Raw genomic sequence first — 15,531 nt, 5'->3', positions numbered from 1 at the left:
GGCATGAAGAATGGCTGGAGGATGGAGGGTGGCAGCAGGTGACCAGTCAAGAGAGAACAGCAGCTACATGTGTAGGTGAGAAATGCTGGTGGCTTAGGTTAGAGTGGTGGCAGTGAAGATAGAGAGGAGTAGGTTTAGGTCAAAGCTTGAAAGTATATAAGGGATTGGAAAGTGCGAGGTATCAAGGCTTATTCACTTCTTCACTTCACTTCATAGATATAGATAAGAAGTGAAGTGAAGTGAAGTTGCTCAGTCGTGTCCGACTCTTTGCAACCCTGTGGACAGCAGCCTCCCAGGCTCCTCCGTCCATGGGATTTTCCAGGCAAGAGTACTGGAGTGGGTTGCCACTTCCTTCTCCAGGGGATCTTCCCGACCAAGGGATCGAACCCAGGTCTCCTGCATTGCAGGCAGACGCTTTAACCTCTGAGCCACCAGGAGGAGCATCTATATCTATACCTACCTACATCTATTTTCTGGCATTCTTCTCTGGTGGCTCAGATGGTAAAGTATCTGCCTGTAATGCGGGTGACCCAGGTTCGATCCCTGGGTCTATTGGGGAAGGTCTCTGCCAGGACACCATGGTTACCTTGCGTACATTCATTCATATAGGGCACACTGGCAAAAGTTTGAGCAGCTTATCTAAGTCTTGGCAGAATGGCTAGTGATCCTTCCAGAACACGAAAGAGTGGAAGGCTTGTAAGGTAATGAGAGCATCTTCCACTTGCCTCCCTGTCTCCCATTGGAGGTTGCCCTGAGACAGTTTTCTTATTGCTTCCTGGGTACTGATGAGCTGTAGGACTTTCTTCCCTACTCTACTCAGAATGGCGTTGCAGAATAATACCTGCTAACTGCGCTCCAGAATTGGCTTTTCAGCAATAGGGTACCCTACACTCATGTTGCAATTGTTCAGCCTCTTTTGTTTCAGTGTCATCCTTTTTGGTGTGTAGAGCAAGGGTCATGGAAACCTGGCTTATTCTTCTTGCTGACTATGTAAGTAATAAACTGATTCAACTGAAAACTGGTTCATTGTATCTTGACCAGTAGAATCAGTCAGGCCTTAGTTGTGGCCTTACCTTATTTTATCTTAAGCTACCAGCTGCTCCTGGGTCTGGGTGCTTCCAAGCTCAAACTTAGCAGAAAATAAAAAGCCATTGCCCAAATGACTCAATGCAAGATTCCAGAACTGAGTCTTCTTTACTCTGATTGACCTGACTTGCGTCATGTACTCATGCCTGCACCAATTACTGTGGCTAGGGATGTGGGATGTATTGGTTAGTTAAAGCCACTTAGGGCCCATTCCTGAAAATGGGAGTGAGGTCAATCTTACTCAGATCACATGGCTGAAAATTCAGGGTCCTGTTTGGAAAAGGGAAAGAAAGAATGGATTCTAGAAAGCAGTAAACAAAGCCCACTATACCCATCTTCTTTCCCAGAACAGCAATGTGTACTTGGGGGAAGGGCATGAAGGGTGTGGATGCATAATTGGGGGAGGGATGGCTCCTTTAAGGAGGGATAAAGGTTCAGAGAGAAGAGGCTGGGGGAAGCAGAGTCAATTTTAGCCTTTGGAGGCCTAGTTTATAACTTGGTCTTCCTAACAGGATGACTTTTGCAATGGTGGGTATTTGTGGTAGGGGACAGGAAGGAAATTGAGAGGTCTTGAGGTAGAAGGTACCAGAAATTTGTCCTCAGGGCACTATGTAAGACCAGACCTCTGGTTCCTTTTGGGCCTTTATAATACTTGGGTCCAAGGGTTGAGGAGAGAACAGGTATGGATTTCCCAAGGGGCTACACCAGAGACCCAGCCCAGGAACAAGAGGCAGCTAGTAGCTAGTATAGGAAACAGATGTTGAGAACCCTGCTTTCTGGGCCCAGTATCACCACTGACTTGGTGTGCAACAGTTTGGTGAGTCATGAATTTCCTTGCCTGGCTGGTTACCATGTCACATAATGGCAGCTACTCATCAGGCAGCCAGGGAGGGGAAAAGCTTTCAGTTGTGTTTGCTTGCTGCTCTATCTATCTATATCTATATCTATATCTATATCTATAGGGGCTATTTGTTGTGGCTTGTGGACTTCTCTGTTGCAGTACACACGCTCTAGAGCTAGAGGGCTCAGTAGTTGCTGCACACAGGCATAGCTGCCCCTTGGCATGTGGGATCTTAGTTCCCTGACCAGGGATCAAACCCACATCCCCTGCAATGGAAGGTGGATTCTTAACCACTGGACCATTAGGGAAGTCCTCCTTCAGCTTCAGTTGTATTTAAAAGATTTAGAGATTTTATCTACTCCTCAATCTGAGAATTTTTGGTTCTCAGTTTCTGTCTCAATTTTTTATTAATGAATGTCTCAGACTTTTATAAAAGCCAGGGTTTGAGTGCCAGGCATAAGAAATAGGGGAATTTGGGAAACAATTGATCAATGCTACCTCCAAAATATCTCTTGAATCCACCCACTTCTCTCTACCCTCTTGAGCCAAGCTACTGTCTGCATTCACCTGGTTAACTGGGCAGCCTCCTCACTGGTCTCCCTGCTGCCACTCCTCATCCTTCCATCCATTCTTCACTCAGTAGCCAGATGGCTATCATTTTTAAAATCTAAACTGTAATCATGTTCCAACTTTCCTTGAAACTCTTTAGTGGACTTCCCATTGCTCTTAGACAAAAAGTCCAATTCAGCATTATGCTCTACAAAGGCCATTTTAAAAATATTTATCTCTATTTATATTTAAATTTCAGAGAAGGCAATGGCACCCCACTCCAGTACTCTTGCCTGGAAAATCCCATGGACATATTTAAATTTGGCTAATCCCATGGACATATTTTACAGGACCTTGGATCTTCACTGTGCATGAGGGACAGAATCTTTTAGTTGCAGCACGAAGGATCTTTAGTAGCACCATATGAACTCTTAGTTGTGACACATGGGATCTAGTTCCCTGATCAGGGATCAAACCTGGGCCCCCTGCATTGGGAACTTGGAATCTTAGCTATTGGACCGTCAGGGAAGTCCCTACAAAGGCCATTTGACTCTTACCTATTCCTCCAGTCACTTTACTCCTACACTGACCTCCCTCATTGCAAGCGCATTGTAATCTTAGTCCCCTCTTCTCCATACATACAACTCACCATTGCGAGTTCTTTACAGCAAGAGCTCCTTCTCATCCTTTAGGTCTCAGCTTAAATATCACCTCCTCAGACAGGCTTTCCTTAATGATCCAGTTCAGTCTATAGTATGTCCTCTGCTATTCATCATCATTGACCCAGATCTGTTGCCCTCATTAGTCTAATCATAACCTCAAATTATTTTATTTGTCTTAATGCTCTTATTCTGTATGACTTCCTGCTAGACTAAAAACTCCAGCATGGGAGAGACAGTGCCTATGTTTCTCAGCAGCATTATTAGTGGATTTGTTGTTGTTTAATCACTCAGTCATGTCTGACTCTTTGTGACCCCATGGACTGAAGCCTGCCAGGCTTCTCTGTCCCATGGGACCTCCCAGGCAAGGACATTGGAGTGGGTTGCCATTTCTTGCTTCAGGGGATCTTCCTGACCCGGGGATCAAACCAAATCTCCTGTAAGTCTCTTGCATTGCAGGCGGATTCTTTACTGTTGAGCCACTGGGGAAACCCTTATAGGTGGATATTTGCTCCTTTCCCCCCTATCCAGCATCCAATCACCTTTTGTGTTGTTGTTGAAGAAAAGTTGTGAACAACCGGGACAGCATATTAAAAAGCAGAGACATTACTTTGCCAACAAAGGTCCATCTAGTCAAAGCTATGGTTTTTCCAGTAGTCACATATGGATGTGAGAGCTGGACTATAAAGCAAGCTGAGTGCCAAAGAATTGATGCTTTCTAACTGTGGTGTTGGGGAAGACTCTTGAGAGTTCCTTGGACAGCAAGGAGATCCAACGAGTCCATCATAAAGGAAATTGGTCCTGAATATTTATTGGAAGGACTGCTGCTGAAGCTGAAACTCTAATACTTAGGCCACCTGATTCGAAGAACTGACTTATTGGAAAAGACCCTGATACTGGGAAAGACTGAAGGCAGGAGGAGAAGGGGACGACAGAGGATAAGATGGTTGGATGACATCACCGACTCAATGGAAATGAGTTTGAGTAAACTCTGGGAGGTGGCAGTGGACAGAGAGGAGTTGTGTCCTACTCTTTGTGACCTCATGGACTGCAGCACGTCCTATCCTTCACTATTTCCCATAGTTTGCTCAAATTCATGTCCATTGAGTCAGTGATGCCACCCGACTATCTCATGCTCTGTTGCCCCCTTCTCCTCCTGCCCTCAATCTTTCCCAGCATCAGGGTCTTTTTCAAAGAATCAGCTCTTTGCATCATGTGGCCAAAGTACTGGAGCTTTAGTTTCAGCATCAATCCTTCCAATGAATATTCAGGGTTGTTTTCCATTGGGATAGACTGGTTTGATCTCCTTGATGTCCAAGGGACTCTCAAGAGTCTTCTCCAGCACCACAGTTCAAAAGCATCAATTCTTCAGTGCTCAGCCTTCTTTATGGTCCAACTCTCACATCTGCACATGACTACAGGAAAAACCATAGCTTTGACTATACATATCTTTGTCAGCAATCACCTTTTACCTTCACCCAAAAGATTTCACTGAATTGCCTTCAGGATGTACTGTCCTAAGGCAAATACAATCAATTCATGATCTGTATTCCCACAGGTTCTTTTCTCTTGCTGCCCTACACACAGCCAAGAGGTAGGTACAGGACCTAATCTCAGTTAATCCCATGCTGTGTCCAAGAATTTTGGCCTTCCTTTTTTTTTTTGGCTGCGCTGGGTCTTTGTTGCATTGATTCTTCATTGAGGCTGTCAGGCTCAGTAGCTGTGGCATGTGGGATCTTAGCTCCCAAGCCAGGGATCAAACCCAAGTCTCCTGCATTAGAAGGCAGATTCTTACCGGGGAGGTCCCAGAATTGTGACTCTTGAATGGCACAATGCAAGGTCATTAAAAACTGGTTGAAGTTCACTCATTTCAGTGGTGGTACCTGGTAGTCTTGACAGCTACCCAGGCTTTGTGTTGCTGCCTACTTGAGTTCTGATATTCCAAGTCTGGTTCTCTAGGTTTTTCTTTGATCCTGTTGAGCTCTCTCACAGCCTCCTAGTTAATTTCCTTTAGGTTAAAGATGGCCAGAGTCAGTTTGCTATTGGGAGTACAAAAAAATATGGACCTGATAGATTGTACTTCTATAGCCTAGTGCAGGATCTGGCAATGGTGAGTATTTAATAAGTGCTAAAGAAAAAGCTACCTGGGTATATGGCTTAAGGCTGATGACTCAGAGCCTCAGATCCTTCTTCTCTAGGGAACCCACACATCATCTAGGATCTCAGGAAAGATATCACCTTGTTTGTTCCTTTATTATTTCCCTCCTTTCAATTCTCTACCCTTCCTTCTCAGCTACAGCAACAATACAACCCAACCTAATTCAACCCCAATTCCTCTCATTTTCTCAGGCATAGCAGCTTAACCACAACATTTGAATCATGGTTCTGCCACTTATTAGCTGTGTGACCCCAAACAAACGAAATCTCTTTTTGTCTTAGTTTCCTCATCCACATGTGGTGATTGGGAAATTACAGGAACTGTACTCTGTGTGTGTGTGTGTGTGTGTGTGTGTGTGTGTATGTATTCGTTTAACTACCACGTAGCTTGGTGGGAAAAAGAATCTACCTGCCAAGCAGGAGACACGAATTTGATCCCTGAGTTGGGAAGATCCCCTGGAGAAGGGAATGGCAACCTACTCCAGTATTCTCGCCTGGAAAATCCCTTGGACAGAGGAACTTGGCTGGCTTTTTTTTATATTAGTTTATGTATTTGGCTGCAGTTAGTGGGGGCACTCAGGTTAGTTGCAGCATAGGGGATCTTTAGTTTTAGCTTGTCAGTTCTAGTTCCCTGACTGGGCCCCCTGCTTTGGGAGCACGAAGTCAGCCACTGGACCACCAGGGAAATCCCTGGCATAATGTTTTTAAGTTTCATTCATATTGTAGCATGTATCAGTACTTCATCATTATTACTGTTTTTCTCAATTATAGTCCATTGTATAGATATAGCACATCCTGTTTTTCTATTCACAAGAAAACAAAATATTCAGGGTTGATAATTGTTTCCACTTTGGGGCTATTATATGTAATAGCTATGAATAAGCTATAAACATTTGTGCACAAGTTTCTTTGTGGACATACGTTTCATTTCTCTTGGACATATAGCTAGGGGTTGAATTGATGGGTCATATAGCTAAGCTATTTAAAAATCCTAAAGGATGATGCTGTTAAAGTGCTGCACTCAATATTTCAGCAAATTTGGAAAACTCAGCAGTGGCCACAGGACTGGAAAAGGTGTTTTCATTCCAATCCCAAAGAAAGGCAATGCCAAAGAACGTTCAAACTATCATACAATTATGCTCATTTCACAAACTAGCAAGGTAGTGATCAAAATACTTCAAGCTAGGCTTCAGCAGTATGTGAACTGAGAACTTCCAGACGTACAAGGTGGATTTAGAAAAGGCAGAGCAATGAGAGATCAAATTGCCAACATCCATTAGATCATAGAGAAAGCAAGAGAATTCCAGAAAAACATCTACTTCTGCTTCTTTGACTACACTAAAGCCTTCGACTGTGGATTACAAACTTCCCAGGTGGTGTTAGTGGTAAAAAAAAAAAAAAAAACCCACCTGCCAATGCAGGAGACATAACAGATCTGGGTTCGATCCTTGGGTCGGGAAGATCCCCTGGAGGAAGAAATGGCAATCCACTCTAGTATTCCGGCCTGGAGAATTCTGGCAATATTCCTGTCTGGAGAATGGGCAGTCCATTGGAGAATGGGCAGTCCATATGTCCAGTGGACATGTCTGCGAAGAGTTGGACATGACTGAAGCGAATTAGCATGCACGTGGAAAATTCTTAAAGGGATGGGAATACCAGATTACCTTACTTGTCTCCTGATAAACCTGTATGCAGGTAAAGAAGCAACAATCAAAACTGGACATGGAACAACAGACTGGTTCAAAATTGAGAAAGCAATATGTCAAGGCTGTATATTGCCATCCTGCTTCTCCAACTTATATGCAGAATACATCATATGAAATGCTGAGCTGGATGAATCACAAGCTGGAATCAAAATTGCTGGGAGAGATATCAACAACCTCAGGTATGAAGAATGACACCACTCTAATGGCAGAAAGTGAAGAACTAAAGAGCCTCTTGATGCGGGTGAAAGAGAAGAGTGAAAAATCTGGTTTAAACTCAGTATTCAGAAAACTAAGATCATGGCATCTGGACCCATCACTTCATGGCAAATAGATGTGGGAAAAGGGGAAATAACAATAGATTTTGTTTCCTTGGGCTTCAAAACCACTGTGGATGGTGAATGCAGACATCAAATTAAAAGATGCTAGCTCCTTGAAAGAAAAGCTATGACAAGCTTAGTGTATTAAAAAGCAGAGACTTCACTTTGACATCTAAGGTTCGTGTAGTCAAAGCTATGGTTTTTCCAGTAGTCATGTAGGGGTGAGAGATCTGGACAATAAAAAAGGTTGAGTACCGAAGAATTAATGCCTTCTAACGATGGTGCTGGAGAGGACTCTTGAGAGTCCCTTGGACTGCAAGGAGATCAAACTAGTTCATCCTAAAGGAAGTCAACCCTGAATATTTATTGGAAGGATTGATGATGAAGCTTAGGCTCCAATACTTTGGCTACCTGATGTGAACAGTGGACTCACTGGAAAAGACCCTGATGCTGGGAAAGACTGAGGGCAGGAGATGGCAGGATGGCATCATGGACCCAATGGACATGAGTTGGAGCAAACTCCCAGAGATAGCGAAGGACAGGCATGCTTCAGTCCATGGGGTCACAGAGTTGGAGGGGATTTAGGGACTGAACAACAACAAACTGTAGAATAAATCAATGAACACATATTTAATATTCTTTAAAAACATAAATCTGTGGAAAATTCTTTAAGAGATTGGAATACCAGACCACCTTACCTGCCTCCTGAGAAATCTATATGCAGGTCAAGAATCAACAGTTAGAACTGGACATGGAACAACAGACTGGTTCCAAATAGGAAAAGGAGTACGTCAAGGGTGTATAATTGCCGCCCTGTTTATTTAACTTCTATGCAGAGTACATCATGTGAAATGCCAGGCTGGATGAAGCACAAACTGGAATCAAGAGAAATATCAATAACCTCAGATATGCAGATGATACCACCCTTATGGCAGAAAGCAAAGAAGAACTAAAGAGCTTCTTGATGAAAGTGAAAGAGAGTGAAAAAGTTGGCCTAAAACTTAACTTTCAGAAAACTAAGATCATGGCATCCAGTCCCATCACTACATGGCAAATAGATGGGGAAACATGGAAACAGTGACTGGCTTTATTTTGGGGGGCTCTAGAATCACTGCAGATGGTGACTGCAGCCATGAAATTAAGATGCTTGCTCCTTGGAAGAAATGTTATGACCAACCTAGACAGCATATTAAAAAGCAGAGACATTACTTTGCCAACAAAGGTCCATCTAGTCAAAGATATGGTTTTTCCAGTAGTCACATACGGATGTGAGAATTGGACTATAAAGAAAGCTGAGCGCCAAAGAGTTGATGCTTTTGAATTATGGTGTTGGGGAAGACTATTGAGAGTTCCTTGGACTGCAATAAGATTCAACCAATCCATCCTATAGGAAATCAGTCCTGAATAGTCATTGGAAGGACTGATGCTGAAGCTTGGCTACCTGATATGAAGAACATTGGAAAAGACCTTGATACTGGGAAAGATTGAAGGCGGGAGAAGGGGACGACAGAGGATGAGATGGTTGGATGGCATCACCGACTCAATGGACATGAATTTGAGTACACTCCAGGAGTTGGTGATGGTCAGGGAGGTCTGGCTTGCTGCAGTCCATGGTGTCGCAGAGTCCGACACGACTGAGCGACTGAACTGACTGAAAAACATAAAAAAGAAAAATTTAAGCATTAAAAACATAGACATGAGTGAAACAAACGTCTTTTAAACCTCGTTCACAATCCTAGGACGACAATTGCCTTCACCTGTCTTCTTTCAGGAGCATTTCGTTCTCTGGGCGATTTACAGTTCACCTACTACCGTCGGAGACATCGCCCAACCCTTTGAGGAGAGGTTGAGACGCCCTGCTTGCCGTTGTCCCGCCCCCATTTCGCCGCACGGCCTCCTGGGAGTGGTAGTCCCCAGCATGGCCGCTCCGGTGATAGTAGCGAGGTGCGACGGTCCGCGGAACTACAGGAGGCGGTACGCAGGTCCAGGCTCTTCCGACTCGCCTTTCCCTCCCCGCCTGCGAGCCCGCCCCAGCTATCATGGCGGCTCCCTTGGCCCTGGTGCTGGTGGTGGCCGTGACCGTGCGGGCGGCCTTGTTCCGCTCCAGTCTGGCCGAGTTCATCTCGGAGCGGGTGGAGGTGGTGTCCCCACTGAGCTCTTGGAAGAGAGGTGAGGCCACCGGCTCGAGTAGGCGGTCAGGTCCCGCCTGTGCGCTCCTGGCCTCTGAATGGAAGGCGGGGGCATTGGCCGCAAGCTCGATTCTGAGGGAACTGACCCACTGAAGCGTGCTTAGAGAACGCGGGAGAGCGGGGCTGCTGGGAGGAGGGAGCGTGGGGCAGTGGTGAGGTTGGGGCCCTACAGGCCGGTCACCTGTGGGGTGGGGATCTGAGGGGGTGTGTCCCACACGGGTTTTGAGCTGAGAGGCGTGATCTGAGGAAGGGTCAGGATGAGGGAAGTGCATGCTGGCTGGAGTGCATTTGGCGGGAGATTCGCACATGATGTTCCCTGGGGTGTGGGGTGGTGTGTGAGAGGAGCCCCAGTGCGGGGACCAATCCTGGCTAATGAGGAAAGGGTGTGAGTGAGTGTGCTTGGAAGCCTATTCTCCTTCTGGGACTTGCAGTGCAGTTTTTCCTACTGTGTCTTCCTAGGTATTGGAGTTATCAAACATTGTTTTATATTAAAGGGACAGAATTTGGGCCAAAGGATCCACAGGCTAATGGGAGAAATAGGTATAATCATTTGTGGAAAGTGTACTTCCTGTGTACATCCGGTTCCTTTCTTGGAGTTCTGATCTTGAAGAAAGCGTCCCCTCCTTTTCCAGTTTCTTAAGGCTATGGAATTTGAGCTAACTCTTGAAGGATTCAGAGTTTGGAAAGGGAGATTAGAGAAAGGGAAGTTCCAGGTAGAAGATAAACAGGATCAAGAAATGTTGAAGGGAGTGAACATATCCGAAGTAGGTGAGTAATGGGATGGGGGAGAGGTTAGGGCCAGAGTTTGAAGATTTTCTAAAAAACTTTCTTCCTAAAGTATAATAAACTTAGAGCTCAAGAAATTTTTTACAAACTGTCTACATCCATGTAGACAGCACCCAGATCAGCAAACAGAACAGCACCACAGAAGTCCCCTTTCATGTTCTCAAACTTTAAATGCTAGAGTTTTCATATCCCATAGGTTCCCTGTTGACTCAGATGGTAAGGAATCTGCCTCAATGCAGGAGACCCAGATTTGATTCCTGGGTCAGGAAGATCCCCTGGAGAAGGGATTGGCAACGCACTCCATTATTCTTGCCTGGAAAATCCCATGGACTGAGGAGCCTGGCAAGCTACAGTCTGTGGGGTCACAACAGTCAGACATGACTTAGCGACTGAATCACCACTACCACCCTTTACCCAGCTTCTTCGCCTGCTAATATCCTACATAATCATAGTATAATGACCTAAACCAGAAAATTAACATTGATACAATACCATTAACTAACCTATAGGATTTTTACCGGTTGTTCCACAAATGTCCTTTCCCTGGTCCAAGATCCCATCACGATCCCATATTGCATGTAATTGTTGTCTATCCTTAGTCTCTTCCTATCTGGGATACTTCCTCCTTCATGTTGTTGTTCAGTCACTCAGTTGTGTCTGACTCTTTGCGACCCCATGGACTATAGCAGGCCAGGCTTCCCTGTTCTTCACCATCACCCGGAGCTTGCTCAAACTCATGTCCATTGAGTCAGTGGTGCCATCCAATCATCTTGTCCTCTGTCGTCCCCTTCTCCTCTTGCCTTCAATCTTTCCCAGGATCAGAGTCTTTTCCAATGAGTTGGCAAGTTATTTTGTCTCTCAGTTTAGATTTTCTTGATGTTTTCCTCATGATGAGATTGAAGTTATGGTTTTTTTTGGTAAGAACTACATTTTTGGCATAAACACCACAGAAGTTTTTTTATCTCCATCATGATGAATCAAGTCAGGAGGAACTTGATATTGATAATGTTAACCGGTCAGCATATTACTGGTGATATTAAGGTAGGTCACTTGAGAAAGATAGTGAATGCCAGGTTTACCCACATAAGTTTTTATTTTTCTCCTTGCAAATACTATTTCCAGTCATATTTTTACCCACTAATTGTTAGTATCCATTATTGACACTTGCCTTTCATGATTATTACTGTGGGATCTGCCAAATGGTGATTTTCTATTTTCATCTTTCCTCTACATTTGACATTTACACTTCTCTATAAGGAAGAGTTTTCTTTTCTCTTTTACCTGTTTATTTATTCAATTATTAATAGCAAAGTATGATTTCTAACTGTAAAGTGCTTTTCTCTATCCACCCATACATATATGTATACACTTCTTAATTCATTTACATAAATATCCATTAATGAAACATTAATGAAATATTAATTTTTAATATTTTAGTACTCTGAGCATAATAAGGAACATATTTCTTTGGGCGCTTGTCCAGTTATTTCCCCTGATAAACTACCCTAAGAATAATCATTTCTGGATCAAGAGGCACACACTTAAAAATACATGTTGCTTGCAGAAAAGTTAATAACAAATGTCACTCAAACAGTCAGCATATGAGAGTAACTGCCCATTTTCCTATTCTGTGGACAATATATCTCACAGCTTCTAATTTGTTATTTTTCTCTTTTTTGCAATGGAGCAGAATATGTAGAAGTGAAACACTTATTTATTTTTTTGGCAGGGGCTTGCAGAATATTAGTTTTCTGCCCAGGGATTGAACCTGGGCCTCGGGCAGGAAAGTGCCAAGTCCATACCACTGGACCACCAGGGAATTTGCAAACAAAACCCTTTTTAGCATGGGTGGAAGTTAGAAGAAGATTGAAGGAATGTTAAGGTTTAATATAAAATTTTTTCATAATGAGTGTTGCCCCACAATGAAAAGAGTTGCTCTGTTGGGAAGAAGGTTCACCATCATCTGAAATCAAGACTTAAAATCACTTGCTGGGAATGAGATAGAAGGGGGTTAGACAAATTGGGAAGCCCTTCTTGTTCTTGGGAGTATCTAGCACTTTGGTTTATGGCCAATCTGCATATGTCTCTAAAGTAAGAGTGAACTTGGATGTCTTACTTTTCAGTGGTTGAAGGCCTCTCACTGTTGGACTTGGGAGTGTCTCCTTATTCTGGAGCAGTATTTCATGAAGTAAGTGTTTTTGCTTTCTTTTTTGGGTACTAAGAGTAGTTTATAGTCACAGATGCCAAACCTAACCTCTGTTTTGTACAAACATTTAAAAAGATCTATTTTTGAAAATCATTTTTAGAAACAGCCCTTTTTCTGGATGTCTTCTGCTTAAGAAGAGGGTTTCATAATTGCAGTGGAAATGATCCAGATTGTAATTTGGGGAAGCAGATGAGACTTCTGTGGAAGTTACCATTTTTGTTGGCAGATAAGTTGTAAACGGTTCGTAGTTCACAAATAGGTTATATGCTAATTGACATGTAATTTGTTCTTTGGAACGTGTTTTCCCGTGTAAACTGTGTCAGCAGTGTTGGTTTCTTAGAAAGCCCACCAAAGCCATTTATCCCATAAAGTTACTTAAGAATAGTAAAATCACTCTTAGGTCACCATCATCTCTTATTTGGGTTACTAAAACAGCTTCCTGACAAGCCCTTCTGCATTCAGTCTTGCTCCTTTTTATTTTATCCTGTAGTCAGAGCCGTCTTCCTGAAATGTGAATCTGATTTTGTCCCTGTCCTGCTTGGCACTGATTTCAGGATAAAATCCAAGCACCTTAGGGTGCATACAAAGCCCTGTGGGCCTTGCTCACTCCCTCAATCACATGTCTTTCCACTTCTTCCTCCCCATTTTTTTTTTTTTTAAATTTAATGTTTGGCTCTGCTGGGTCTTCAGTGTTGCGTGGGCTTTCTGTCTTGGCGAGCAGGGCCTACTCTTGGTTGTAGTACTCGGGCTTCTCATCGTGATGGCTTCTTTTACTGTGGAGCATGGGCTCAGTAGTTATAGCACCTGGGCCCAGTAGTTGTGGCGCACAGGCTTAGTTGCTCCGCAGCATGTGGATCTTCCAGGACCAGGGATTGAACCCATGTCTCTGGATTGGCAGGCAAATTCCTTACCACTGAGCCTCCAGGAAAGCCCCAGACCTTTTTTATTGGCTTTGTCACTTAGACGTCTTCTAATTTGGCAATTTGGTCCTCAATTTTTACAACTATCTCCTTCATACCTACTTTGAGAACAGTTTTTTTGGTTTTCCTATCTAGTCTTTTTAAAGCATTCAACTTGGTTCTCATGGAGGTAACAACCCTTTTGTATTCATACTTCGTTATCTTTGTATTACTATCTAATTGAACCACAATAACAAGAACTGCTAGCACAAACAGGTTGGGAAAAATTTGAGACTCTTGGAAAGTGAAAGCGAAGTCGCTCAGTCGTGTCCGACTCTTTGCGACCCAATGGACTGTAGCCTACCAGACTCCTCCATCCATGGGATTTTCCAGGCAAGAATACTAGAGTGGGGTGCCATTTCCTTCTCCAGAGGATCTTCCTGACCCAGGGATTGAACCCTGGTCTCCCACATTGTAGGCAGACACTTTTACCATCTGAGCCACCAGGGAAGTCTCTCTGAGACTCTTTATGAGCACACAGTTCAGAAATCGGGAACAGAAGCATATGGGCTTATACAAGCATAGCCTAGTACCCAGGAGAGCTCAGTGTGCTGTGTGCCTTGGGCAGTGTGTTCTCTAGACAGAATAGGACCCCCTGACAGAGTTCTGACATGTTTTTATTATGCTCCAGTACCATATTCTCTCTTACCTATGTCTTTGCTCATGCTGTTGTCTTTTTATAGAGGGCCATTCTTCTCTCTTTTTGTGGTTGACCCTGCTGTTCAGATACTAGCTTAGGTTTTGCCTCCTCCAGGAAGCCATCCCTCATCACCTTAGACTAAGTTAGATGTTTCTTCTGTATCTTTCGAAGCATCTTGTGCTTATCCTTTTCATGACTCATATCATACTCTTGAAACTGCCTCTGTACTTGTTTTACCCATTATGATATGTGCTGCTTAGAACGTGTTCTGGCACCTTTTGATCACTTATTCCTAGTGCCTCGCTCTGTGTCTGCATAGGTGTTCCAACCCCTCTTCCCTTCTCTCTTTCCTTTAACAAAGTGTTATTAAGTACACAAATGCCAGCTACCCTGCTAGATGCTAGGGGTATCAAATAAGACACAGTCTTTGGCATTATTATATTCATATTTCTGAGTGAAACAGACAATAAGTTAGTAAAAAGAGCGAAGAATATTGCCAAGGATAAAGAAAATAATTTCACCATGATGAAGGGGTCAGTTTATCAGGAAGACATAACAGTCCTGATGCTAATACACCTAATAGAGTTTCAAAGTACATGAAGATGGATAGAACTGCAAGGAGAAATAGACAGATCTCCAATTATAGTCTGAGATTTCAGTATCGCTCTGTAAATGATTAATAGAACAAGACAAAGTCAGCAAGGGTATAGAAAACTTGAACAATACACCAACCATTTTGACCTCATTGACATTTACAGAACATTCCATCCAGTAACAGCAAAACACACAATCCCTTCAAGTGTGTATTTGCAAGATAGATCATATTCTGAGAAATAAAACAGGCTCAATAAATTTAATAAAAGGATTGATGTCATACAAAGTATATTCTCTGACCACAATGGAATCAAGTGAAAAGTTAATACCAGAAAGATACCTGGAAAATCCCCAAGTATTTGCAAGCTAAGTAACATATTCCTCAATAACCCATGATCAAAGAAGAAATCAGGAGGGAAATTAGTATTTTGAATGAGTGAAAATGAAAACGCAGCCTATCAAAATATGTGGGAAATTTATGATGTAAAATGCCTATATTGAAAAGAAAGTCTTAAATCATTGACCTCAGTTTCTACCTTAAGAAACTAGAAAAAGAAGATAACTCAAAAGTAAGCAGAATAACAGGAATAATAATGGCCTGAGTGGAAACAAATGGAACAGAAAACAGAAAGTATGGAAAGGCACAGAAATATAGTTGGTTCTTTGGAATGAACAGTAAAATAGGGGAACATTTGGGAATGGTAGATATGTTCACTATCTTGATTGTGGTAATGCTCTCATGGGTGTATAGATAGGTCAGAACATGTCAAGTTGTATATCTTTTTTATACCAACTGCTGCTGCTGCTAAGTCACTTCAGTCGTGTCCAACTCTGTGTGACCC

The 15,531-nt window shown here is 43.1% G+C and overlaps 1 protein-coding gene across 1 annotated transcript in view; it reads left to right on the top strand.

The window, feature by feature from the left end:
• Positions 1 to 9,214: 9,214 nt before the first annotated feature.
• The window catches only part of PIGU (phosphatidylinositol glycan anchor biosynthesis class U), a 93,484-nt gene continuing 87,167 nt past the window's right edge, over positions 9,215 to 15,531 (top strand). The window contains exons 1-2 of the mRNA XM_069548374.1: positions 9,215 to 9,484; positions 12,414 to 12,478. Coding sequence (XP_069404475.1) covers positions 9,355 to 9,484; positions 12,414 to 12,478 — 195 coding nt within the window. The 5' untranslated portion in view covers positions 9,215 to 9,354. The remainder of the gene's footprint in view (positions 9,485 to 12,413; positions 12,479 to 15,531) is intronic.

The sequence above is a fragment of the Ovis canadensis genome, chromosome 13, assembly GCF_042477335.2.
Source record: "Ovis canadensis isolate MfBH-ARS-UI-01 breed Bighorn chromosome 13, ARS-UI_OviCan_v2, whole genome shotgun sequence".
NCBI lineage: Eukaryota > Metazoa > Chordata > Mammalia > Artiodactyla > Bovidae > Ovis > Ovis canadensis.
Note: the sequence above shows the minus strand (reverse complement) of the source record. Positions and strands in the feature narration are given on the sequence as shown.